This window comes from Halictus rubicundus, chromosome 15, assembly GCF_050948215.1.
Source record: "Halictus rubicundus isolate RS-2024b chromosome 15, iyHalRubi1_principal, whole genome shotgun sequence".
Lineage (NCBI taxonomy): Eukaryota > Metazoa > Arthropoda > Insecta > Hymenoptera > Halictidae > Halictus > Halictus rubicundus.
Genome location: NC_135163.1, coordinates 10195543 through 10223369, shown reverse-complemented (window position 1 = coordinate 10223369; position 27827 = coordinate 10195543). Strand labels below are relative to the sequence as shown.

The 27827-nt window shown below is 49.1% G+C and overlaps 1 protein-coding gene across 1 annotated transcript; it reads right to left on the bottom strand.

Moving 5' to 3' along the window:
• Positions 1–207: 207 nt before the first annotated feature.
• Positions 208–27690, bottom strand: Rat1 (5'-3' exoribonuclease 2 Rat1). The gene is made up of 17 exons (XM_076800542.1): positions 27466–27690; positions 27014–27141; positions 26820–26931; positions 26563–26736; positions 26326–26488; positions 25776–26236; positions 25491–25697; positions 25267–25404; positions 25037–25194; positions 24687–24855; positions 24525–24614; positions 24285–24441; positions 23971–24199; positions 23691–23897; positions 23341–23423; positions 1636–1847; positions 208–1533 (listed from the first exon to the last, which is right to left on the bottom strand). Exons 1-17 carry the CDS (start codon positions 27538–27540, stop codon positions 1456–1458), a joined length of 2841 nt encoding a protein of 946 aa, XP_076656657.1. The 5' UTR covers positions 27541–27690; the 3' UTR covers positions 208–1455.
• Between the last annotated feature and the right edge of the window lie 137 nt (positions 27691–27827).

Below are 27827 nucleotides of genomic sequence, written 5' to 3'. Positions count from 1 at the left end.
TTAGAAGAATTATGTTCGTTCACTGGACAGGTCACCCTATCTCCAGTGATTTCGGTGTTCTCGTTACTGTTCGAAATGGAAACTTTTTGAAGAGAACTTTGAAAATTCGACAGCACTTAATTTCGGTTCAGACACCGTTGAACGTGCTAGTGTTCGACGATGAAGGATGTTGTTTCGGGAGGAGGAGATTCAGTGAACGCTCGGATGTAGAACCAATTAAATTATATTTGTCTCAAGTGCATACAATACAAAAATGGCCACGTGTGCCGCATACATCGTCCGCAGGGATATTCTATAGTTCCCCACGGTTGACAGTGCACTGACAATACAAGTATAAACAATTTGTACAATTGAGGCCGCGCGACGGAATTGCTCGTAAATCGAAAAGAGAGAAACGTACGCGTTCTCCGTTTCGTCGGAAAGTACTTATTCTGCAATTTTTGCACTCTGAACGCGTGCAAAAAAGACCAAACAACAACGACTACATGATTACATTGACATACTGTAAATAAAGGTATACACCAGATTCCGCGCGGCACGACGATTACAATCGCTAGAGTGGATCGGTTCCGTATAGTGATAAGAGGCAAAAGTATAGTACCGACGTCGAGTCAACTGAAACTTCTACTTGCACGGAATAACAGACGCTTCACTGATTATGCTTTTAAAATAACGGCGGGAGTGCGCACGCTATCGCCTCCCGAACGTCAAATCTACAGAGCTATAGTTCGAGCGAAATTGCTCGACCGTTCGGAGCCACTCATCCTACGTTGGGAAAAAAAGATTATGCATTATCAGGAATGATCGGTGGCTCCGAACGGTCATCGTTCCAACGATAGCGTTTTATAACATTGGTCAACATCGATTTCATCACGGAGAACATCTACACAATACGTCCTCTTAGGCTTTCGCGTGCAGGTCACGAACCCGAAAGTCGTCTGTCGCCTCAGTTTTCGAGAAATTTGATCTTGAAAAAAATGTAAAGTTTCAAAAAAATGTTTAAAAAACGCTCGGGATTCATGCTGCACAGGACAGTTCTACTGCAAGGACGCGTATGTTCTCTGTGACGAAAAAAGTTAGTTTGTTGACCAGTGTAACGTACAATTATGTTTCTCCTTAGCAGATACGTTAGAATTAATGATCGCCTGGTTTTCGCCACGCTACCTTTTGCGTGTGATGTTTCATTTTGCACAATTTTCGTCGCCTAATTTAAAATCATAAATGGTCTTCGTTCTACGATCAGCGATTCTACAGCCGACAACGGAGAGAAGAGGATGAAGAACGTCGACATTTTGTTCAGGAATACTCGGTTACCTCGGTTGGACAGGTACGAGACAATTATGTCCTGGTCCTAGCGCCAGATTTTCTTGTGATTTCCATTTTGTCCCCACATACCTTATTAATCCGACGGCCGGCGACGTGTCTAATCAAATGATTGGACCTCGTCGTCGGTATTTACCGTCTCCACCCTCCCCTTTGACCACTTCCGCTGCCGCTGGCGTTACTATTACCTTGGTAATTGGAGGAATAGTTCTGAAACAACCGGGAATCGTGGCATTAATCTCCGTGAATCTTCCGTGAAATTCGACTGACTATCTTTATTCTCTAGAAACCAGAAAGTATGAGAAATCTCACCCATTGCTGCTGGTAGTTGTTGTACGGCGGGCTCTGGTAATTATTCCGTCCGTACGGCTGAGTACTGTAGTTGTTCCATTGCTGATAGTCCTGATGCTGGTAACGCTGGTAGTTATGGGGAACGCAGCCGCTGGCCCATGGTCCTGGGGTTGAGTTGGCCTGGTTGGATCTGGAGCTCTCGTATCCTCCTTGATAGTACCCCCTCTGGTAGCCTGGAAAGTCAAACGAATCGTTCGTCAATTTATCCTACACCTGTCGAGTAAAATTAAATAATTCGCGAATTTAGCTGGCACAGTAATTGGGGCAAGCACCCCGGACGTGAGCGAGCCGGTGTGCCCACGGAGGGTTGGAAAAGTTGTCCGGACGTTAATAAGAGCTGTTGCTGCTTTGAGACAATAACAATTTAGTCGGACGGCGGATCCGGTCGTTTAGCTAGTCGTTTCGGGAAATCAGGATCGACGGGCGACAGGAAAGGATAGAGGCGAGGTAGACAGGGGCAGGACACGTACGCGTGGGTGAATGGGCGGGAGCGTGGCGGCGCGTGTGCCCCCGTTGCACCCTCGAATAATATGTAAACGCGCGTGCGGCTCGAACCGACGACGGAGTGTTTGTCGGGAATCGCGAGACGTCATAATGGAGGTACCTCGATGCTAATAACGGATTTTCGAAAGGTCGCGTGCGGGAATCACGCACCAGGGGGAAGGGGAGAGAGAGAGAGAGAGAGAGAGAGAGAGAGAGAGAGAGAAGGGAAGACAGAGATGGAGCAAAGTCGTTACGCGAATACACGACCGAGCAGATATACACAGGGAAGGAACGAGAGAAAAATCGGAGGCGGTAAATATAATGACGACGCTGACAAAAGAACAAAACTGGTTAGGGTCGTCCATCCCCCGTCACCCCCCTCTATCGCCGCGAGTCTACGGCGACGCTCTCGTCTTTGACTACCGTTGAATATTTATAGCTCGGTTTCGAATCGCGGAATCATGCTTTTTACCGGAGTCAAGGGGGAAAAGTACGAAACAAGAGGCGCATTGAGGGACGAGACCTCCTCTCCCCTCCCCCAGGTCGGCGGAACGGGGTACAGCCGGTACTGTTTGATGTATCCTGACGAGTGGAAATCAATTTTAATTGAATCGATCATAAGCTACCTGTGCCAAGGACGGGCAGAAGCCGTGCGCGAAGCCTCGGATGCTTCGCCGGAAATCGTAATGAACCCCTCGAGGGGGCGGGAGGAAGGCAAGGGATGTGGCTGGATCTCGTATTCATGTATTCCGCGTGCAAGCCTCTTGTTCCTCGACGGTGTGTTCATCTTGCAAGAGACCATCGATCCACTTGCTACCGCGGAAAAAATTGTTCGGAATCGTTCCGACGTGCCAGGATACACCCGGGCTCGAACTCTTGTTTCTTGTTATTCGCCGAGATTTACCGCTGCCTCCTCGAACGCAACGAACGCGGTCGCGCATGGTCTATGACTCTCGGTGGACACCTGTGTGTGCGCGCGTGTACGTGTACGTGTACGTGTACGTGTGTCCTTGCGGGAGGTTAAATAGCGAGTCGGCTGAATTCTCTTTGAATATTCTAATGAAGAGATCCTAGAGGTCTAGTATGTATCGTGATCCGTCCCGTGGAAAATGTCACGCCCTGGCAAACAGCGATTCGCTGGAATCGCGAGACTCGTGGGACACGTGGGGTCGCGTAGTTGGCTGTGGCAATCTTTTTCTTTTTGCCATTGAAACTAAAAGCTCTGGCCTGGAAATATCGTTAATTTGTAGAATGAGCTATTAAGGGGATTCCGGTAAAGTGTTAACTAGAACTAGAAAATTCCTTGATTTTGTAAATAGTATTTACCTCCGCACCCCAGCTAGGACAGGTCTCCTACCTACGCAGAGAGTAATCGTTCAAGGGTTGAAGGGACCCCCAAGATTGCCGGGCCTCGAGCGAGCATAGAGAGACTATCAGTGACGCATGATAATCGTATAGTTCGGTTCAATCGAGCTCGTAATGGGAGGCGGCAAACACCGTCAATATTATCGAGGGTCGAAGGAGTGGTCCCATGGACTACTCCGGCCTGCCAGTATATACGTAGAGTCCCGGCTGCCACTGTTCCAAAGAGCGGTGCCACGACCGCTTCATCTCGCTCTCTTGCGGCAACAATAACATCCCCCGTGGATTTCCAACCCCGGAACAGTTCTCGAGGGGGCGCCCCCACGGTAATCCTCACCCTCGCCGAAAAAAAGGCCCACGAGGAGGAGGGTCTGACGGGAGGGGGGTTTAACAGTTTACACGTTGGATCATCCCTCGTTATTGTTGCGTTTATGATAATAGCAGACCGACCGGCACGCACGGCAACCCACGGCTGACCGCTTCAACCCCATCGCTAGGGGTCGTGAATCGTTGCCACGCTCAGGTATTTAATTAGACGGCTCCGGCTACTACGCGCATTAATTTCTACATTTTTTCCGAACGTCTTCGAGTTCTATACGGGACCGATGCCACTGAGGGGTAGATTGTTCACCCCTTGCACTATAACGTCGAGTCGGACTCTTTTCAGAATTTTCTGTAAACCGAAATAAAATTTTACCTCGAAACGGAAAGTTGAAGAATCATGGTTCTAGAAAGTTCTCGCAAGTTTGCTGGACCTATCGGCTCTGGTAGAAATCTTTGGCCCTCGAAGACGGTCGAAAAACGACAAAGCGGAGGGAAAAAATGGGGCCGGTTAGGGGGGACGTTGGCAGGGGAGGGGGGCGGGAAAGTGTAATTTCAGTTTGAAACAGGAACGGGAGAGGCCGACCCACATCGAGGCTTCGAGTGTTTGTATTGCTGACGCGGCGATCCAATCCAATCCAATACCCGTGGCGGATAGGCAACACACAGCGCATATACTACCTACATATGAACGAATTTCTCTCTTTCTCCTCTGGTTCTCTCTCCCTCTCCATCGGCCGCCGCGCCGATTTCCCGTCTCCTTTTCCAATACAATTTCGCGGGTTCGCGTCTGGCAGGCGGAGCTTTCATTTTGTAATTAATTGTCCGCCATTTAAACACCGGGCAAATCATTTTTTCCTTTCGGGGCCGTCGCGACGTTCCAATTAAACCCGCCACCGTTGTTATTGAACTACGCCCTCGCGGGGAATTTCAGGTCTTGATAGTTTCGCGACGGATATTCGTAGTTGTTGAAATATTGCGCTTTTAGTCATTTGACTGTTTTAGAACTCTGAAAAATCGTAATTTCCTTCCAAATTTAAGGGATGTAGCTGGTTGATATTTTCTTCGAGTAACTATCCCATAAAACCATGATAATTCAGGGGTAGCGACGAGCATCGGCAGCGACAGAATATCATCGGGATGAGTTTTAATTGCTACCAATGTCAAGAAGACTCTTCGAGGCTTCGAGGCCCCGGAGCGAAGAGACGTTGAAGTTGGGGGATGATTTTCACGGAAGACATGTTTTCGAGTTCGAGGGATCGGAGGTGAACGGTGGCTTTTCGAGAAATGAATTTCGCCTGCCGCGAAAGGGTGAAAAAGACTTCCGGCGGGAGCTCGGCACACGGAAATCGAAACCCTTTGGCTCCGCTTTCCTCGAGAGGCGAGACCAACCGACTAACTCGAATGAAAAGGCACCAGTGCTGGTAAGAGACACTTCGCACACGCTCCTGCTGGCGTGTATCCGAGCACGAAAAAAAGGAAACAGAGAGCGATAGAGAAAGAGAAGCGAGAGAGAGGGAGAGAGAGAGAGAGAAACCGAGAGAAAGGAGAGAACGCTTATTTAGCTTACCTTTTACTTACACGCGCCGTACAATGTTTGCCTACACCCACCTAAGCATGTAAGATTGGAGGGACTGCTCGAGAGGAATAATGTTTGCGCAAGAAGAACGGATAGCGATTTCGATATTTAAAAAGAAAGGCGACGGAGAAGGGGGGATCAAGGTTGACTCGATCGTGACTTTCAAGTCACTTTACTTCTTCTAGAAGAAGCCATAATTTCACTGATGTTAATAGCCCCCATGGAAAAACTTGTGCGTTTAAATTCCCTGTAAACCTGCACAAAATCCCCTGAAACCCTCTGCGAGTAACGGCGCGAGGTTCTCAAAAAATGATGCGACATCTCGGCGCGAAAGACATCAGAGGAACGGTAAAGCGGCGAGAAGGGGTTGTTCCGCCGAAAATGTGGCGCAAGTACCTGACGAAAAGAACAATGAGTGTGCGTTCCCCATCGAGGAGGAGGCTGCCGCAGTCCGTGCAAGATGGCGCCAGTAAGCCGGAGTACCACTCGGGCGATTTCCGGTGGCTTTGTTCCGCGCGCCACTCGTGCACTCGGGGGTGTATTCGATGAAACTCGAGGCTTAAAGGCGCGTTTTTCAGCCGGCAACGGGTAGAGGCCTTCCTCTGGCTGGCTGGGTGCGTGGGCGAGCGCGGGCGAGCGCGGGCGAGCGCGGGCGCGAGATGTAAAGAGGTTTTTCTTCTATGAAGCCAGTTAGCCAACGAACCGGTAATTCCTCCTCCACGAGTTCCCCCCCACTCCATCGGCATCAACGACGCGCGCTCAGCTTTCTCGCGCTCTTCGACTTCAACTTCTTCTTCTTCTTCGTCTTCTTCAACTTCCTCCTCTCGTCGTTCTCTTCGCGTCCTTCCGCCCTTTCTTCGCGTTCTTCGCCGGCATTCATTCTCGCCTTTGCGCCGCCGAGAAGAAGAAACGAGCCGGGTGCAGCTCAAGATTTCCAACCCCTCTCGCAACCCCCTCCTCCCTTCTGCGTCTCTCCCTCTTTTTCTTTCCACCTTTATTTCGCGCGCTCTTTCTCTCCGGTTTCCAGCTCTTTCTCTTTTTTCGCAGCATTTTCCTGTTCCTCTTTTTAGTCGCCGGTAATGGAGGCCCTCGAAGCCGGCCCTTCTAGCGCCTCGACGAGCCAGCCGACGAAACGAAACGAAACGAAACGAAACGAAACGAAACGAAACGAGAGACGAGACACGTTTACCCCCGGCGACTTTTACTTTCTTCCTCCCTCTCCAAGCTGCCGCTCTGTTTCCCTGTTTCCATCCTTTCCCCGTGATTCGCTCGAGAGGAAAATGCAAGCTCTCGCTGCTGCCGCCAACGCCGACGCCGACGCCGACGTCGACGTCGCCGAGGCCAGGCCACGCTGCTGCCGCCGCTCGTCCACAGCTGAGCAAATTTCATTTCGAATAACGAATTAACGAGAACGAATAAATCCTCAAGATTTTGATGCGAGATCGCGATTTCTCACTCCGCGGAGTTTCTGTGGCTGCACCACGGAACGCGCGGTTTTCCCAATTTCACGGCGCAGCGATTTGGAAATTTATTCCCTCGTGAGAAATCTTATTTCTTTGCAAAAGTGGAATAGCGCGTTTCACCGGTGCGTAAATATTTTACTTAAACGCACATTTTGAAAAATTGAGTTTGAAAGTTCAGCGGCTGCGCGTGTGCTAGCATTCGCCAGAAGTAGAATTGGTTGGCCATGATCAGACGCGCCAGTCGATTGCTCTTCAGCCGCACGCGTCACCGCCGAATTCTCCAACTCGATTTTCTCGAAAACGAAGAGTCAACTTATTTTGACACCCTGTGACACCCTGTACAAATCGCGGACCGTCCGCGAATCCACAACTACCCCCAATCTCTCCTGACCGGATCCCGCGAAAATCGATCGGGTAGTCTAGAAGAGGCCTAACATTCGAATTAACAATTGTCGCGGGGAATAAAATCGGAAGTGTGCGCGGCGTTTCGTTCTCCGGCTGGTATTTCCAAGCTCGGTGGTGCGCGGGGGTTGGAGAGCGAGGACGGGGGTGGTTAGGCGGCCGGGAAGGTGGGATAGAGCAGAGCAGAACAGAGCAGAGCAGAGCAGAGCGGAGCAGAGCAGAGCAGAGCAGAGCAGAGCATAGCAGAGCGATCGTCGGCGAACGGGGGTTGACGTGGCGGCCGAGGGGGTTGGTGGAAGGAGCGAGTTGGATCGGAGGAGGACGGAGCGAAGCACTTGACCCTGCCTGGCTGGTTGCCGCACAGCCGATGCTGTGCCAGCAAACCCCACCGTGCAACGTGCGTTAATAAACGCAACGGAACTGTGTGGGTCCCTCGTCCGTGTGCTCTCCTCCCTCGCACCCTTTCTCTCTATCCGCAGCAGCCCTCCGTTCGCGGCCCTCGTCCTCGTCCTCGTCCTCGTCCTCGGCCTCGCGTCCCGTTTCGTCTCGTCCCGTCTCGCTCTTGATCGAGGGACGCACGCCCACCGGAATCCAGACTTCTCTCTTTAAGCGCGCGTGCGCCGCTCCACGGAACAGAGGGGCCACGGGGAGGGTGAAACGGGGTGAAAACGTGTGGCGCCACGCAGAGCACGCACACACCCGCCCCCGTCGAAACCCGGGGGATGATAGGGGGTGGGTAGGTCGCGCGGCGAGCAACGTGTTGACTCTCGCGATCGTGCAGCTCCTAATTTATTTACAATTTCGCGAAGGGGAGCCGGATTGATTCGAGCCTTACTCCTGCCCTCGAACCACCCCCCGCGAAACCCCCGGGTCCAATACCGGGCCACGGAGTAGCCTACGCTCCGCTGTAATTCGCTAGGCGTTTAATTGCGACCCCACCACCGCCGGCCCGCGTGCCTAGACGACGCTGTTCGATGCTAATTAAGGGAACCTTTCCTCCGGCCGAACGTCTTTCGACTGATCGGCCACGAGAAACCGGATTTCCCTTTGTTTCAATGGCGTCGCGACACACGAACCAGCCTAACAATCTGAGATTTTAATAGAGAAAATTAGATATTAGTGGTAAAAATTTGCACGATCGATTCGTTAGCGAATGAGGAGAAGACTTTTCGGAGCAACCTGATAGCTCGGGCGGCGATCGAAAGCGGGGGACGATCGTTTTCCCGGGAAGACGAGCGCCAAGAGAAAACGAAACGCGGAAAGGACGAATATACATATAGATGTATACGCGAGACTCGGCTTAATCCGAAACGGCTGAGCAAGCAAGCGAGCAAGCGAGCGAGCGAGCGAGCGAGTCACCATGGTGGAGCAAGCTATGCAGAAATCCGCGGCGTTTTTCTTCTCTTTTCCAGAGCGTCGGTGAACGTTCCTCTCCCTGCTCGCCGCGCCTAGCCGGCTCTCTCTTCGGTTTAGCGAATTTCTGCCGATATTCCGTCTCCGTCTCGACGCGGGGCGCAGACAGCGAAAATATTGACTCTGTCAGCCGTGGCATTTCGGCAGGAGGAAGCCCGAGCGCTGCGCTGCCGAAGCGCGCTGCGAAGGCAGTACAAATTAGGGGCGGATGTCGTATTGTTTCGGAACAATGTCAGAGAGATTAGCCAATCCGCACACAAAGTCCACCGGGTGAAACGACGAGCGGACTCCCTCCTCCTCCGTTACGCCGCAATTGCGCCGGATACACGATTTATCCAAGACGAATCACGGGAATAATACAAAAAAAAAAAAAAAAGAAGAACCGGGATCGAAACTCACCCCCCAGACGACGAGTTTCTCTCCTCGTTCCCATTTCCATCGGGTTCCGTCCGGAGCCGAGTCGGAGGGAAGATCAGCGATTCCGTCGTTATCGGCGATGAATAATTAATGCCCCCGTTAATGAATTAAAGATCGTCAGACGTTAAAGAAAGCCTCGAGGACGAGCCGGCGAGCTCGCAAGCTCGTTAAATATTGGCTGCGTCTTCGCCTGCATCCGAGACGCGTTATCGATCCCGGCGAACACCGGTGCATCGTTTCTAACCGGAAATCACCTGGTTGTATCGCCGGATATAGGGCTATACCACTGGCACGAGCCGTTGAAAAACAGGCTAAATTCTAGATCGAGATGAGCGAGATCTTTTGGCATCAATCTTCTGCAATAATTGCAGCAGGCTTTTAATCTTTTACTTTTTCAATTCCTAAAATTTCAGAGATTCGAGGCTCTCGCGTTGTATAATTTTCACAGTTGGGGCTTCCGGCTGTAAATCGTGTCCTTTCGAAATAGTTTTGTCAAATTTTGTCATTTTCGGAAATGTTCCCCAAGAGCACGGTACATTAGCGTGTCTTCCGAACTGTGACCCGACAATATCGTCTCCTTACCTCGACTGTACCCAAAGATGGTGGCATCGATTGCACCGACAAAAATTTCTGGCAAAGACCGAGCGGAAAGATTGGACAAGGCAGAGAGAGAGAGAGAGAGAGAGAGAGAGAGAGAGAGAGAGAGAGACCGGTCGCTGAGCCCCAGAGCCGGTCGATATTTAACGGAACGACCGAGAAAAAAAGAGAAGGTTGGCCCGCGAATCTCTGCCGGTCCAAGGGACACAACGGGTCTCTCTGTCGAAGCCGGTGTGGCAAAGGCGTCAGATAAGGCACCATCGTTGATTGGATCACCGCGAGAAATCGATATCACGGCCCGGTATCCTCCTCCTCCACCATCCTCCGGACCTCCCTTCCTTCTTCGTTCTAGCTACCCCCCCGTCTCCCCGTCGTTCTTCGAGGGTTACGCGCCACCTCCCTCCTCCTTTCTGTTCCTCCTCCTAGCCGCCGTGGCTGCCTCCAATTTCCCCGTGACGGGCTCCTGGAGGATTCTCGAGTGCCCTCTCATCGCCCTCTGGGCCATCCAACCGAGCTCTGTCCGGCAGTCTCCATGCCAACACCCGCTCGATAAATTTATTGGTCGCCTCTGACACGAGTGCTTCTGCATATTTCTTTCTTACTCCTTGTCTCTCTCCCTCTATTTTTCAAGAGAGAGAGAGAGAGAGAGAGAGAGAGAGAGAGAGAGAGAAAGAGATTGTACATGTTCGTCTCTCTGTCCATCTTTTGTTACACCGCCAGGGTCTTATCGGGTTCTCGGACCGTGCCTCTTGCTACCCAAAATCGCTGATGATTATTTCTTGACCGTGTTCGCGGTGGGATTCGCGCCCGCTGGACCTAACCCGGGTCCACACCGCGTGGACAACGCGTTTGAAGTTTACGCGCAAATTGTAGGACGCAAGTAGGGTTGTAAAACGCTTGAAGTGTTCCTGGAAATGGTCTTTCGTTCCCGGTCAATTTTAGTTTAGTGTCGAGTGTCGAGTGTCGTAGTGCTTAATAAGAATTATTTTATTTCATATTGCTTCTTATTAGAAGGACCATCGATTGACATGGATATCGAGGCCAACGTAATAATGGCACACGTGGCGGGGGATGTATTAATTTGCATGGGGCAAAATATACACAATAACCGTGGTAATCTCTGGAGCTTTGACTGAAGCTTAAACGCAAGAAGTAGAATTCGATCTAAACGGGGTTGACATTAGTTCGGATACTCGAAATTAGATTGGAAGGTCATGGAACTCGACTCGACCCGAGGATTTCGCGAAATTTGAAAGAAACAACGAGGATGCCAAGGGACGAGCCTCGTCAAGATGAAAGGTAACGAGGCAACGAGTGTTCGAATCGCACTCGTCGGAACTTATGTCGGTTCAACTGGTTCCACGGTTGATTCGACGGAGCGAGAGGGGTGGGAAAAAAAGGAGAGAGGCAGGAGAAGGGTACGGGGGCAGAAGAGCGAAAGAGTAGTGCGCTCGGCGTTGTAGGACTCTCCGGTGGAGAGCTCTCCCTCTCTCTCGCCCGCTTAAAGCCCTATCCACTACTCATTTATCAAATAAATCAACACAGCTACTTGTGCACCTGTGAAGAGATTCAGCCGCGGTCGGCCCGTGCCGTCCAAAAGCCCGTGGCAATCCGTAAATCGATTTCTCGAGTGTGGAGTCAAGATTGACGCCAGGACGTCGAACAGGAGATCGCCAGGAAGAGGGAGACGGACACAGAGGCGAGTAAAGAACGCTGAAAAATATTTATAATACACCCAAAAATGAAATTGCGAAAAGTTCATTAACGATTTTCTTATACTTCGCGGTTCGTCCCTGTATTTACCCGACAAAAATAAGTTCCGAAATAAGTGGCATAATTTGAAAAATTACTAACTTAAAAATGTTTTTGTCTTTCTTCTGCCTAACAATACCAAAAATAAATGAGAAATCATTTTGACCGGTTAGATCGGACGCTGAGCGGGGTAACCCGCATAGATTGATGATCGACGATGGCTTGGGAAATCAGTGCGAGTTGTTAATCATCGGCCGGAGAGGAGAAATTGGGGAAAGACGACGGAAGAAAGGGATTAAGAGCCGGGCGGGCGAGGGACCGCGACGGGGAACGGCGACGGAAAGAGTATAATCAAAGAGGTTCGAAAAATCAGGATGCACTTAGAAGCACGTACTCGGCCTATAGAGAGGCATTCAGTTATACTGGTGAGTTTGGAGTCAAAGCAAGGACCCTTGCCTCAGCCGGCGCATTACCTCCGGTGCTCGCGTCGTCGACGTCGACGTCGACGTCTATGCCAGCCACGTTTACATCCCCGTGACCTTCTCTCCCTCTTTCGGAAATGCTTTCGCCGCGCCGCGCCGCGTGTATTTACGATCGCTCGGTTGAGGAACGAGCATCGACGCGATTAGGAAATACAGATCACCCCTTTTCTAACTTGTTCGCGCGCTTTCCAATCGAATTCGTTCTAGTTTTATTCCTAGTAGTTAGTCGACTGTATTATTTTTTCTTCGGGGAAAAAAGTTCTGCGACCATTCCAAATTTTATGAGAAAAGAGGCCGTGCAGTTTCAAGTTTAACGAATTATTTTCGAACGCATACGCGTGACGAGAATCCGGAAGAGGCGGCGCGACCGTGATTAGGTAATCTCGAAGAGCATACACGATCGCTTGGAGACCAAGTAGACGGTCCTCGTGATGGAGTAGGCGGCCGGAGAGCACGCGAGCACGAAGGTCGGGGGCGGTGAGGAGGAGTGAAGAGATCTCGCGAGCAACGACACGGGGAAACGGAGATGGTGAAAAGCGAGAAGAGCGATGGAAAGGTGGCTACTCGGCTTTGTAACGGAGTCGAGAAGACGAAGAGAACCGTAGGACGAGGCGGGAGAGCGCGCATAACCGCGGAAACCGTCTGCGGAAGAAGAGAACGTAGGAAAATGGCTGGCCGGGCAAGGGGGCTGCTCGGTTGGAGGAGGAAGGGGTGTGGGGGCCAGCGGTGACACGCGAATCGCCAGGAAAGAAGGAGGAGAAGCCGGAGAAAAGAGTGCGGCAGGAAGAAGAGGTAGAGGAAGAGGATGGTCCTTGTGCACCGAGGACCCCAGGATACCCGGCAAGGAGTATCCTAGAACTGTCGAGGATCCTTCACTCCCATCGTCTTCCTCGTGCCCCTCGATCCTCCCTCGTCCCCTCTCTCCCTCTCTTTCTCTCTCTCTCTCTCTCTCTCTCTCTCTCTCTCTCTCTCTCTCTCTCTCTCTCTGCTCTGTCTGCGGTGTGTCGTCTCTTCTTTTTGTCTTCCTTCCGTCGGCACTCCTCTCTCCTTGTAAATATGCCCTTCTCCCTTCCCCGTTCTTCTTCTTCACCGCGTGTCCCATCAGGATCTACTCTTGCAAAGGGAACCGTCGTCTCCTTCAAATGCTACACCGAGAGGGATATCGCCTCCCCACCCCACCTCACCAACTGCCTGTTTCACTCTTTCTTTACTTCTTTCGTGTTCGATCTCTGGTTCTCTCTTCTCTTTCTCATCTTTTTCGCTCCGTCTCTCTCGCTCTCTTTCGCCGCGTTTCGTCTTTCTCATTCTCAGTCACTCTTTCCGTTTCCACGCTGTTCATTCTCTCCCTCGAGTCTTCCTCTGTTGCGTTCTGTGTGCCGCGAGACTTTCGTACGGATTGCGAAATCAAGGGCTCTTCGAGGGCTCTGGAGTAGATGGCGAGAGAGCGCCATAGAGAGAGAGAGGGAAAGAGAGAAAGAGAGAGGATCAGGCTTTCTAGCCGCTGCGGCGACGCTCAGCGCGAGAATCCGCTCTGCCGCCCTTGCGACTTCCGGCGCGAGGATCCGATGGCCTCCGATTCCACACAGTGCTATCGATAGATCGGTCGTGATCGAATGTAGACCGCGCTACATAGATCCCTCTAATTGTTCATTTTCCTGGTTTAAAGTCCACTCGCTATTGGTCAAAGGTGATAAAAGATTCGGAAAACGAGTTGAACAAGTTTGAAAAAGCAGTGTGAAATCGACTTCACCGAGCAGTTGCAGGATTAGATCGTGGTGCGTGTTAGAAGAACCCGATCCAGGAAATGGATTCTAATCGGGCAAACAGACCCGGACACGGGGATATCCAAATTTCCGGCTTGACCGCGAAATTCGAGCCGGGAACGAGTGGACATTCCGCAGGAGTCGGTGAAGAGGATTCCACGAGGCGGACTCGGTGCCGAGCTGGTCGCGAGTCCTCGAGACCAGTGAAATCGGATCCCGGGGGGCGGAGAAGATGGGTCAACAAGTCGGCACCGGCCAAAAACGGGATCGTTGGTGCACGATGGTTGTAGAACCGGCGGCCCCGAAACCCGATACCTTCCGCAGGAATCAAAACGTGTCATGGATCCGGGGCCATGCCACTTAGCCGCCGCATGGATGTTCGCACTTTCGATCGGGAATGAAAAGGAAGAGGGAAGAGGGGGCAGGTCGTCGAGCCACTTGACCCCCGGAGCGTTTCGTTTCTTCTGCCGTTTCGTACTGACCCTGTGGACAGCCCTGAAGAGACTGACAACGCTTCCGGTACCTCTGACGGAAATGTCTCAGGTTTTCGAGATCTTTCAGCCTAATTGCGGCTGAAGATCATTCCAGAGGGGCTGGGGACTACTTCTGAGGAACCGACAGGCGTGTCAAATACAATAGCAGAGAAGACAAATACAGTAAATTCTAATTGGTAGAAACCTGGTATCGAATTGCAATTTTTGCTCCCAACTTCTTTAAATACTATATTCGTACTTATAGTGGGAACGGTGGTCGGATGTAAGTTGCGGCTTGTCAAAAAAGAGTTCACCAGGATTGCGGCCACTCGAGAAACCCGCGGGCTGAAAAAAAAGGAAGAATCGGGCCAGGCGCCTGGTAAAATCCGATTCGACGGATGATCCTCGCCTGCCATTATGGCAGGGCACAATGGAGGATGAATCGAGAGCAAGAAAGGGAGAGAGAGAGAAAGAGGAGAATTGTCCGAAGGTAGCTCGAGGGGCGAACACAGGATTCTCCCCGTGGAAACGTTGTTCTCCCCCGAATCCGCGGGCGGAAATGAGCCGGAAAACCGAACTCTGGCTCGCCTTTTCTTTGCGTTTCACCGACTAGCGTTCGCAGAGCTCTCGCGGTTTCTTGATATTACCGCTTCTAGCGCACGCGGAACCGGAGCGGAGCTGAGCGGGTTCTCGGGTCAGTCTAGCGCGAAAAAATTCGTGTCGGCTCCGGTGTGATGAATAAAGAGAGGGAGCGAGAGTAAGAGAGAAACATACGCGGAGAAAGGGAAAACAGGAAAACGGAAAAACAAAAGCGTGCTCGCGGAGCTGGGAACGTATCGGGGAACAAGAGAGTCGGAACCGGAGAAAAAACATTTTCATTCCAAGGATTTTTCGGAGACCACGCTTGCAAACCCCGACTCCATGCTCGCAACCCTTAGAATTCTCGGTTAATCGCGTGACCCAGAAAATATAAATTACGAGCGAGGGAAGAAAGACGTGTGATGACATGCGAGCGATAGAGATAATGGCTCGCTCGAGCGCGGTAGTTTCCGCGCGACGAGGGGCTGCGGATCTAGGCGACTGATAAACGGAAAAATCACCGTCGCGGCTCGACGATGGAGCATGATATCCGTTTAGCGAAACAGGAACGGAAATTTCTGGATCTGCGACACGCGCGCGCGTTTTAAGTGTGCCGTCACTTCCGGACGGTTTACGTAATATGTATTATTGCAAACAAAACGAATTATCTGCGCGGAAAATCTTCGTTTACCTGGGCGGCGAGGAGCGCTTCAAAGTTTCGAGCACGGGAACGCTTCAGCCCTGGATTCGAACGTTCTTAAACCCGCACGTTGCACGAGGTAGTTTCACTTGGGAGCCAACTTTAATTTCGAACCAGTTTGTTCGCCGCGTTTAAGCGGTTCACATTCGAAGGTCGTAAATGGATTTTTAAAGTAAGATATAAAATAAGAATCTGAGCTTATACGTGTCACATTTCAGTTTGTCGAACATATTTTCAAGTATGCAGCAGTTGGAGGAATTAATCGCGAGTACTTTATCGTTTCTCAAAAATATTTCCCGCCAGTTTCGCTTCGACTTCAATTTGTTTTGCTGTTTACCATAACCCGGCACGGCGTCTCGTTGATGCGCCACTTCTTCAAGAACAGTTTGTTTATCGCGCCTCGCAGTTCCTGTCATTCCTTTCCGTCCGGTCTTGGGGAAGGACGGGTTGCAGAAGATGAACGTCTTCGTTGAGAAAGGAGTAAACGGACACTTGAACTTTTTTGTGTGGACAAAAAGCTCGAGAAAAGAGCCTCGGTAGGAAACCAAGGGACGACTGTGACTTTGAATCGTCTTCTCGTTTCTCTAAATAGCGGATATCGTGAACGATCGAATATTTTCGAGCGGTGACGCGTGCAGAGTGACAGAATTTTCAGCCGTGTCTTCTCTCCTCGGTTCGCCATTATTCGGCTGCTCCGGTTCACGGGGGCTAAATCTGGTTGGCTAAATGTGACGGGGCCTAAGGAAACTCTGGCGCGGTCGTGGGATTCTATCCAGCGTGCCCTCCGTGGCCTCACGCTCCTTTTCTCCTTTCTTCGCTTTCGTTCCAATTAACCTTGAAGCGACGGGAGAAGCAGCTCGCCGCAGGATGCGAGGGAGACCCGCCGAGCATAAAGGGGGCAGTCGAATGAGATTAATTCAGAAATGACGACGAGGCTCTTGCCTCCCCGCTTTTGCCTGCACGCACGATTATACAGATGGATATACAGTGGCGTGCACACGGGATACGGTATCGTATCGGCCCGCGCGACACTTCTCCTCGAGAAATGTAAACCAAGACACTCTTTCTCGAATTCGGAAGAATCTTCGGAAGATCAGAAAAATGTAAAAAAACGTCTTTCGGATGCCGCGCGTTACTGCACTTTACGCAACCTTCGATCGTTGAGCAGAACCGTGAACAGATGGGAGAAACGTCTGAAAGACGTGTGCACGCTTCAAAGAAGACACCCAGAAAATTGCTGCTCTACACTTTGGAATAAACATCGGGGAGAGACGGGGGAAGAAAATTAAAGGTCGGCGCACAGGTGTATCGATGATCCAACCGGGAAGACAGAATAGACGGTCTCTGGAAGGTCGGCGAAGGGTCGACCGCAGCTAGGATATGCGCACCATTTACTTTCGTGCGGCGTTTACGTGAAAGAGCCGCGGAGGGACGAGACCGTATTCAGGTGAGAGGTCCCTGAACACCGACCGAAGAAAGGGAAATTTCGTTTGCAGCCTGTCCCACCATCTTCGCCTCGAGTTAGCTCATGGGGACGTAATTGAAACAGACGCGGCGCGATCCTCGACTCCTCAACTAGCCCGGAAGTCATCGAGATCGCCTAACAAGAATTTAAGGAAGCCAACGAAACGCCTCTGGCCGAATCCCTTGCTCCAATGTTTGCACATTTATTTAATCGGTTTGATCGAGTAACTTTTCAGTCATGAACATTTAGGCAAACGTGAGACATAAAAAAGGACAACCAGGAAAGTGTTAACAGCATTGTTGGAGTAGTGTCAAAGGCCACCTCGCCAGACATCAAGATTCCAATTAAAAGTCGGGTGGAGGGGGAACCGATGGGCCGATAATATCGATCTCTGCCGTGAAGGGTCGAGGGGGTTGGTTTGGCTTTAAGTAAAAGTCCAAACGAACGAGCCCTTGGCTCCCTTCGAGTCCATGGTGGCCCGAGGGCAGGAGAGGCTTTCTATTAGCCACTAGAAATCGCGCGAACCCTTCGCTGGGACAAATCGGAACGGTACCGGCGCGGCTGCCCGCTTCTAATGGAGTTTCACGCTCGAGTCGGGGGTTGATAGAGGTTCCTCGCGAGTTGGTCAACCGAGGAATTGATAATCAAAGCGATCTCCGGCTCCCTTAACGAGCCCTCTCGCTCCAATTCGATCGGCGGACGATAAACACACACAGCACGCTGCTTAAAACAATTCGACGACCATCCGCACGAAGGTTTCTGCCGTTGTCTTTTCGTTCCGTGATTGACACGTGTTTTAGTGTCCGATCATTATTCCCTACAGAGCAGAGATCAAAAGTTTAATCGCGATTTGGACTATGCTCGCTCTGCTCCAGAGAACGTGCCGCATCTCCACGGCCCGGGTGTATATGATCGGGCTGTACGCGTCGAGCTCTCCTCGGAACTCTCGTTCATCGGAAGAGGATTCCTCCTCGTTGCTAATATTTTCTTTTTTCTATTCCGCGCAGCGAGAGGAGTCGCGCAAAGGCCGGCCCTTTTCACCCTGTGTGTGTTCGCCGGGAAGAGCCGGGAAAGAGAAAGAGAGGAAGAAGCGGAGAGGGAAAGATCGCGCGACAAAAAGAAGAGGAAAGGAAAAATTCGTATCTTTGACGAAGCCGAAGAAGAGTCGTCGTACGTGTCCTTAAGCGACTGCCAGGCTTCCACGCTAATGAGGCGCGGCGTAATTAGTGAGACTGTCTACCCGGCTGGACCCTTCACCAGGAGGGCGGATCCCTCTCGACGTCGAGTCGCCCTCTCACCCTCGCCACTCTACGCATCCTCAACCCGTTTCACGATTTCTTACCGGCGCGGCGCGGAGAAGGAGCCGTGCCTCGCTGACACCTCGGAAATTCACGACTCTCAGCCGGCCGGAGACTCGGCTGGCTCTCCCGGTCCGTGTCTCTCCGCGAAAAAAATACCGCGATTAAATCTAGCACTCGCGAGAACCTTAATTCCTTTTCTCTCCGTCGCCGTCTTCTACTGCTTCTTCCGATTCTCCGACCGCGCCGCGGTTTTCGCCTTCGAGCCGCGGACACACTCGACGCGTCAACGCCACGGCCGCGAGCGCATTCGAAATCAGAAATAACAATTTGAAACTACAGTTATTTTCGCATTTTGCGATCCTCGAGTAGTGATCGTCGTCGAAACAAGCTTTAAGAGTAAAGAAAGAGTTGTTATGAATTGATTGCTCAACACGGAAATTTCGGAACGAAGTGTCCTCTGTCTCTGATTCGATTTAAGAAATAAAACGGTGACATTATGGGTCAATCAGTTAGACTGGACAAAGGGAGAGAGAGAGAGAGAGAGAGTGAGTGTGTGTGCGTGGGGAGGGGAGGAACAATTCGAACGAGTAGAACTCGATGCCCTACGGGCACGTTAAATGGGTTTCGATCGGCGTACAGAGAGCGATCTGGTGTAGGTTGCCGGTTGCGGTTTCAGGGGGTGGGTTTCCGAAGGCGGGAAGGCCGATTTAGAGTACAATGCGGCTCAATGCCGAGGAAATTAGCCACGGCGCTGTCGGTGACGCCCGTCAGCCCCACACCATGGAAAACAGACCGTATCTATCCCGGTCGTCGAGCCATGGGAGCTTTATCGTTTCGGTTCTCGACCGGCCGCTATGCGTTGTCGTTAACTGTCCCCAAACCTCCCGGAAACATTCTCTTATTCTCGAGCACTCGTGCCACGAGCTACAAGTAGTTCAAAGTGATAATTAATAGTTTCAACCATGGTCCAAAGCGAAATTATTACTTTCGACCCCGGTTTTTCCCTGCCACTGTACACCGTGGCGAACGCTTCGCGTCGATGGCCAATTTCTGCGACTTGCAGTAAAGCGTTAATCAATGACCGATGGCCAAGCGAAGCCCGATATCAATCCGAAAAACGTGCTCCGAGATTCTGAATGGGAAGAGTGCGCGCGAAACGTGTCCGCTGAAAGGCTGCGCGGTGCTTCTTCAGTCTGGATCCGTCGTTGGAAATTACCTCTCGTCCCATCCGCCATCCATCGTCACCGAGGTGTGCGCCAATTTACGTGCGGGATACTCTCCTCCTCCTCTTCTTCGTGTTCTTCTTCTTCTTTTTCTCCCGGACCGTCCCACGGTGCCGCACCACGCCGCGCCGCGGGAAATGCCAGCCGCTTTCACGAGATATTACCTGTAATGTCCGCGCGGCGCATCCATTACGGGTCATTATCCATCCATTAGTCGTTTTCCACGGGTCCGTGGACGCCTCGAAAGAAGAACGCCTGCACGCTCTGCCACCGCAGGCCCCCTTTTCATCCTCTTCTTCGCCGGCTGCCTCGAGAAAAGGGCGAACGGGGAAGAAGAAACCGTTTCGCTCGCGAAACCTTCGACTTTCCCGGTGACGGAAAGACGCCGAAGAGCGTAACAGCTCGAGAGACCGACTCGATTTCAATCAAATCCGCAGGGATAATAGATCCCTCTGCTTGTGCTGGTTCTTTGTGCGACTTCTTCCCTTATCGCTTTCTTATTTTCCCCGTGCTTTCATCGAGCACCGTGTCAAACGCGCATTCCATTCTTCCGAACGCCGACAACACTGTGCAACAAATTTCAACTTCTTTTTCGAAAAAATGCCCCTTACACGGGGCAAAGTAGCCTGACAAAAGACCTCTCCTAATATGAAACCCCTGCTCGTCTCCGGTAAAGGATTCTCGAATGTAGCGTACATTCGCGAAGAGGAAGGAGACAAGAAATCTACAAATTGCAGATGCGCTACTATTTGATTTTGGTTTCGTGGTCGTTTTGGGTCCCGTTACCCGGGGCTAGAATTTCGCAAGAGCGAACAATTCGATTGAAACGATCAAAGACGGAGTTATCCCTGCGGAAGACAATCGTCTTGGTAATTACAGGCGGAACGGGTAACGAGGACACGTGTTTTCCATGGAAAAACCTTCGATCCCGAAGACGAGCCCGGACAAAGCCGTCGCGGGAGGAGGGGAGAGACAGAGGAACGGACAGAGGATTCTCTTCTTTAAATGCTCGTTCACCCTCGCCTATTCATCCCGCGTATGTCTACCTGCGATACAGCGTCCATCCCCCATTAATCTATAGGATCCATTCATCTTCGAGAGCGTAGGTGAGCTTGTCCTCGCGATCTCTTCAGACACTCGATGGCTCGCGGTGGATTCCTTTTCGCCCTGGAACTTCAAAGCGTCCACCAGACGAGCCGGAGGGGCAAGGAAAAAAAACTATTTTATTATCGCAATCCGCTTCTCCTCGAGGATCAATCTCTTCTAGGATCCTTCACCGGCCTTCTTGGTACCTTCGAGATCTTCTCTCTCCTGTGGTCATCTTGTTCTCAAGGTATTCATCACAGATCATGCACGGAGAATGATTTCTCGTCTCGGAGAATGTACGCGCCTCGCTGACGATTTGAACAGGGTTTAAGCATTTTTGCAATTCGCCGAGGAGCAACTTCTAACAGTACTTAAGCTACCATACATTTTTTATGAAATCGATATATCGATACAATTCTAGAATTCTAGAAAAATAATAAGATTGGGACTGCAAAAATCTCTGATGAACGTTAGAAGCTTCCTGCGTCGCATAGTGGTGCGAAACAACTTGATGGCGATCAGAGATCCGTATAGGACGTTGCCGTGATAGTATTTCGCCTCTTTCTCAAGTAACATGAATTTTGTTCGAACTTGCAATGTTAAGAAAATTTTTGATCGCCGTCAGATCGTTTCGAGTTAGTCCTTTCGAGTCTCCGACTAGAGACGCGCGACGTTCGACGGGTTTTCTCGGCGTGAATAAAATTCTCGTGCCGAGAATAAGTCTAATTTGCGACACGGAGGATCGCGAAGCCGTCCGGACGGAGTACGAGATCTCGGTATCACCGGTAGCCGGGTTAGGTAGCGATTCGAGCAGCCTCCATTCGTCTTGCGCCCGGTTTCTGCGCGATTCGAGCCTCCGTCGGCGTTGCTGCTGCTGCACGAGTGTTTGCAGTCCACTCGAAACCAGTCCCGAACGAGCTCGCGAGCACGAGTAAGAGGGAGAGCCGGCTCGGGAACAGAGACGGTTGGACAAAGCCGTGGAGAGACGGCCGGAGAGACATCGGTCGAGGCGGGAGGCCAGGAACGAAGCTTAATTTGTCTAACGAGGGGCCTCTGCACCTGTCATCTGGACGGAGATACGAACGGACGTAGGCCAACCCCCCCCCCTCTCTCTCTCTCTCTCTCCTCTTTCCACTCTCACAGACCTTCTCCTTCTCCTCCTCTTCGTCCTCCTCCTCGATTCAACCCCCTTCGGTCCGAGGAGCGTTTGCTTGCTTACTCGCCGACCGACAGGCTAGCCTTCCTCTATAACGTGTGTTTCACCCGTTCCTGGGGGATCCTCTGTCATCCAATAGTGATCAGACCTATTTATTTCGGTTTTAAGTCACTGAATTAGTGCAACACCGGTCTTAAGTCCCTGAATTAGAATCATCGGCATTTTCGCGCGTCCACTGGCCAACCAAGGTTCCGCAAGATTAAAGTAACTTATTAAATGAAACAAAGCTTGCGGCAACACAGAAATTTATTTTTGGATTCTTCTTTAATTTCCACGTAGGGCCCAATCCGTGTTATCCGGACCCAGATATCCTGGCCGAGTTGAAAATTCTCATTCGGACCGAGCAATAAAATGTCGAGCAAGTCCCGTTCCCATCTCCGGAGTCATGGTGCACGCGTGTGCCTGGCGTTCACGCCCCTCGGTAAATCAATCACACACCATGGTGTCCGCATTGTTTTTACGGGTCCGTCGCGCGTCGGACTTCTCTTGGTGGCGATCGCCGGTCACGCCTCCCATTGGGGAGGCAGAGGGCAGTCGCAGTGTCAAAAGCCCGTCTGAAATCGTAATTCATCTTTCCGGATGTCGGAAGGCTCGAGCCTGGGCCTCTGGCCGAGAGTTTCGTTCGTTCGATAAAACGAGAGGAGTTTGTTCGCCGGGACGGCCACGCGTCGACGGCAAGGAATAACAACGACGACGACGACGACGGTGTAACGAGAATCGCTGGCACAAAGCGATAGAGTCGCGCGCCGTTCGCCTTTGTGATTCAGACCCAGACACGCCGGAGATCGCGCGTCAGGGGTGGGACAGACAGACAGACAGACAGACGATACGTGAAAGCCCGGGAGGTGGAACATCCGCTAATTGGATAATTACGGAGTGCGCCGCGTTTGTTTTATAATTGGGCAAAGCCCGTGGAACCGTTCCTAGCCTCGACGTGCCAAACAACGAAACGGCCGGAGTCACGCTCTACGTGACGAACTACCCTCGCAGCTAATCCGAACACCGGAACCCCTCGGCTCTAGCAACCCCCGTCCCCCACCCCCTCTTTGTTCACCCTACTCGGACAAACACGACTGAAATCGCGTAAAAGCAAAATCATTTTTTTTATCGAGCCAACCCCTTGGTCGGATAAGAACATGTATAATATTTTTGTACACACTGCATACACGTATACGTTTATCAAAAAATCGGTTCTTGTGAACCGAGGAACACTATGAAAACGCCTTGAGCCGATCGAGGAGCAAAATGCGAAACAAGTTTGTGGAGGGTGGGGTGGATCGGTCGCGCGACCTCCATCGGGGTGGGAAAAACAATGAGCATCCCTGCATGATTTTTTTTCCATGCCGTCGGTGATGTCGAAGAGTCGCGTGCACTCTAATTTGACTCTCGCAAACCACGGTATTGTTTGAAAGATCCAGGGTTCCAACTGGAATTAAGGACTTCCTCCCCTTTTTGATTCGAGTCCCCAACCCTTTTCGTAACTTTTACGACTTTCTTCTTTTTATTTTTCGAATAATATCATGTAATTCCTAAAGGTTTAAATAGTCACACGATAATGTAAGTAAATCAAAATGCATGCAATAACTTACCATGCGCGCTTTCCGAGTATAGGCTTGGCGATGCAGACGCAGAAGGGTACGGGGGTGGTACTCTGTTATGATTTGTATAATGCCTATGTAAACAAAAATATGACAAACATTAATGACCGCGCTAATCCTGGAACGGCAGTGTTTAAATTTATTCTGACCAAGCGTTTAAAAAATATTGACAAGCCACTTGGCTTGTAACAGCTGATTTAAATTGTCAACTGTTTATACGAGCTGAAAAATATGCTCACAACTGATTGATTATGGTCTAGATAAGCTTACGTATCGCCAGTTGTACGATCTATGAGACTGACTGTAAATAATGCGAGTGAAACAACATTGCCATAAATTACCCAAGCATCCTACGTCCAGCGTCGGTCAAAGATGCAGACTGAGTAGCGGGGGTAAAACCGATTTGCGGTTTCCAGGCGTTGTCATTGTTACGGTTCATCTGCTCGAAATCTTGCGGTTTTAACACTTTCGGTGGGTCTCTGGCGCCCTTCAACCTTTTCGCGGGGAAAATGAAATTCCCACCGTATTTTGGATCTCTGAATCGAACGCTGCAATTAAAATACAAAAAGATAAGTATAAGCCGAGTTGCAATGGTGTTATTAAATGTGTTTGCACGCGTACCAATACACTTTATTATTTCTGACGGGAAGCCCGTTTATAGGAGAGGGTAAAGTGGCACCATCCCCAATGCAGTCTTCTGCTAACAACACCGTGCCACGCATTCCATCGATGCATGCAGAGGTCTCTGCGTCAAAATCAACACGATTCGTGTAAAGTCCTTTGATGAAATTGTAACCGTTGTTGCCTAGTCCAGCATACAATCGGTCGTCGCCTCTGACATTTCGCTTCACTGCGGAACAATAATACATCAAATAAAACAATAGTACGTGGGGGAAAACTGTATGTTAAAGAGGTGTACAAAATGAATTTCATACCTTCTGCTTCGGTCAGACACTCATAGTATGGTTTCAAAGCCTTAAAAAGTCTTTTCTCATCCACGAATGGAAGCAAAGCAACTCCCTGCCAAGCGAACTTTTTGCCATTCAGATCTATTTTAAAATCTTCTGGATAGAAGTCTATAATCGGTGATCTCTGCGAATGATTTCGTGAATATTAACTGAATATCGTGATACATGTTCAACTTTCTCTGTAACGTAACGTTCTATTAAACTTACGGGATCACTCATTAACTTCGCCCACGGAGCAGGGACGTGTTTGCTACTAGCTGCTGGAAATACGCCCATTAGCTGTTCCAGGGGACGGAACTGCAACAATAATTAAAAGATTAATTTTTGATCAATTATATTTATGCGTTTACCAGTTTTATTTCAACTTACAGGTTCTGTTCCTCTTTCAAATTCCGTCGATAAACCACCGATATTAATGAAATCACTAGCGAAAGGGGCATAATGATACGGAAAGTACCATTTCCACGACGCACAACCTTGATAGTAATATCGTAGAACCCAACACAGACCCCGTACGTATTGTAGAGCTACATTGTTTCTGTATAAACAGTCCGAAAGTTGTTATTCATAAATATAGGTGCTCAGATTTACTCACCGACAATCATTTCATTAGCACTGAGTTTCGTCGACAAAGTGAACATTCACGTCGAAATCGTATCGGTGAAATGATTGTCGGTGAGGTCAGGATAGCCCTTTTTGATGTACTTGAGTTTTATTACCTAAATTGTAGATTGTCAGGAGAGACATCAAATTTCGATTCATAATAACGATCTTTAAAACCATCTTCCCACAATCTTACTTCGTCATGCGCTTGATCATCGTCTGACACGGCTTCCGCTTCATCAGCGGTACGTTTTTTTGCATCACCGGATGATTTCTGCAATATATTCAAAACGCATGAGTAATTCGTAAAAGCACCAAAAATGAAGATTAAAATGCACAACCGCACCTCTGGGCGTAGCATACTCTCCAGAGCTGTATTAGAACCTCTCTCTGTGTTGGAAGTGCTGTAGTTTCTACCTTGGACACGCATCTGGTAAGCTTCGTAACGTGCATTTGCTACCGGTTTAACTCGTTCGCCTAAAGGCTGTTATCAAATACATATATTGAACAATATCACTGATAATACTAAAGGAACACTATCGCCAATAAATTTTCAACGATGAAGCGTACCGTGGGAGCAAACTGTCCAGTAGGAATCCACTTAGGCTTATAATTACTGATTGCTTGCATTCGAGCCTTCTTGACTTTTTCACGCTGTTTGAACGCCAATTCATTTTGTTGTCTCTTCTTAAAAATTTCATCCTCAACATCACCGAGGTCGGACATGATCATTTGAACTCTATCTAAATTCACATCACCGCTATCTGTTAGAAAACCCTGTAAAAAAAATTATTATGATCGGTAATGTTATTGTTCAAACAATCAATATCGTTGGAATCAACAAATATTACGCACTCCTGTTTTGTATACTGTTTTTTTATACAAATTAACAAGTCTATCGATTGCCCCCTCTCTAATCTCCAATGATGGGAGGTGAGGTAGAAAATCATTTCCTACGAAAAAACACATGAACACCCAATCATCGATAGCTCGTTCAAAATCGTACTTAAATGGTAGATTAGGCATTTGCAACTCTCTCTCTAAGTATTCCCTGAGTACGTTTAACCGCACAAATATGTACTGGCATTCGGATCCGAAAGCATTCTCTTCCTCTTTCTGATTTGGCTCCGAACCCGTACATTCTTTCATATCGTGACCCAATTGACCGCATATGTCACATGGTCTTGGTTTATTTGGTTTGAATTCTTCACGAATAATCGTAAAATTCGGTTCATGCGTTGCAAGTCCCAACATAATCAAATCAGCATCTGCTCCGCACAAAACGTGTTGCGTGTTAGGATCGTGATCGGGTTGCGCTGTTGTAAAAAATAGCCATTTAATGTGTGTGCACAAGAATAAAAATTGTGCTAATTGTAATAACTTTAAAAACTAAATAATGATTTACCTCTCTGTTTACGTATAAAATCCATTATCTTATGTTCTCCTTCACCTGGTACATTTGCATCGCTTAAGATCACTTTTATGTTTCTCCAACCAGGGTCACTATTTAAACGGTCATGAATATAATAATGTAAACATTTCGATAATCTTGCCATGAAAGGTGTACCCTGTAAACAATACCGTAATTTGACAAAATGATTTCCTCTAACACCTTAATACAACATAAATCAGTTGTACAAACCGGTGTAATACAGTTGCTATCAAAATGATCTTCCTTGGGCTTTTCTGGTGGCAATGTTGCACCTTTCAATGCCAATTCAGAACGTATTCTTTGAATTTCATTGATTTTTTCAGTTGTTTCCTTCGATGCTCTAAATCTCCTTGATCTCTGTTGATTCATTTTGGCTCTAGGTGCCTATAAATATTAGTTGAATGTACAATCATGTTACCGACACACAATTATTAATTATTTCTATTTGGTATAAAACAGACACTTACAACTCCATCAATGGCCATGTAAAGCAACTTCCTAGGTCTTACAATGCAAAACAGACGGTCAATGCATTCAAAGATAGCTTCCATCATTTCATCCTCATTTTTTGGTGCTGGTCTACAATAATATCGCGCATTATATAAAACATTTTCAAATACTTAAAAACTTGGCATCGTTGATTAATTTGATCAATACTTACTTATCCTCTGGATGTGTACAAGGATGTATAATACCATTCATGTCAAGATATAGATTATCAAATTCCACGCTATTTGGGTTTGGATCCGCTGAATTTATAGGTACCCGCACACCATTAGTACTTACAGGCTACAAAACGAATGTACTATTTAAAAAATCTTAAATTCACATTTGAGCCTAACAATGTACATGATTTTCCAAGCTCAACATTGAATTACATAGCAACAATTCTTTGTACTATTACCACATTTTTATCACAGTACAGTAGTGCAAATACAGCTGTCAATAAACGTTTTCAAAACCATGAAAAACACATTACAACTACTTAAAATGTTTACATAATAATTAAAAAATCGCAAAATCTTTGCAAAAATCATAAGCTTCTCCTGTAGAACCGATATCCGTTGCAAAATAAATAAAGTATTCATCGCCCAAACAAACAATCTAACCTACCTTTTGTTCGATGCATTCCACAATCACAGAAGGATACTTTCTACTCAACCATCGAAAAAATGCAGGTACACCCATTTTTTACGTTTCGTCGTACTCCTTCGATGCAGTATACAATTATTTTGTTAATCGTTTCCCAAAATATATGTTAGTAAATTCAGTGATCACAAACTGTTTTCACCGTTTACTCATATCTACAGCAACGTAAACTCAGAATACCAACTCCAACGGAATATGAAACATCTCGCACAGTACTGCCACCTTTAGCTTGCATAGTGTTTTGCACAACCACAACCGCAGACTTAAAATCTATACAGATTGTGCATCTTGCAGGCTTAGATGCAGGTTAGTGTTCAAGATTCCTC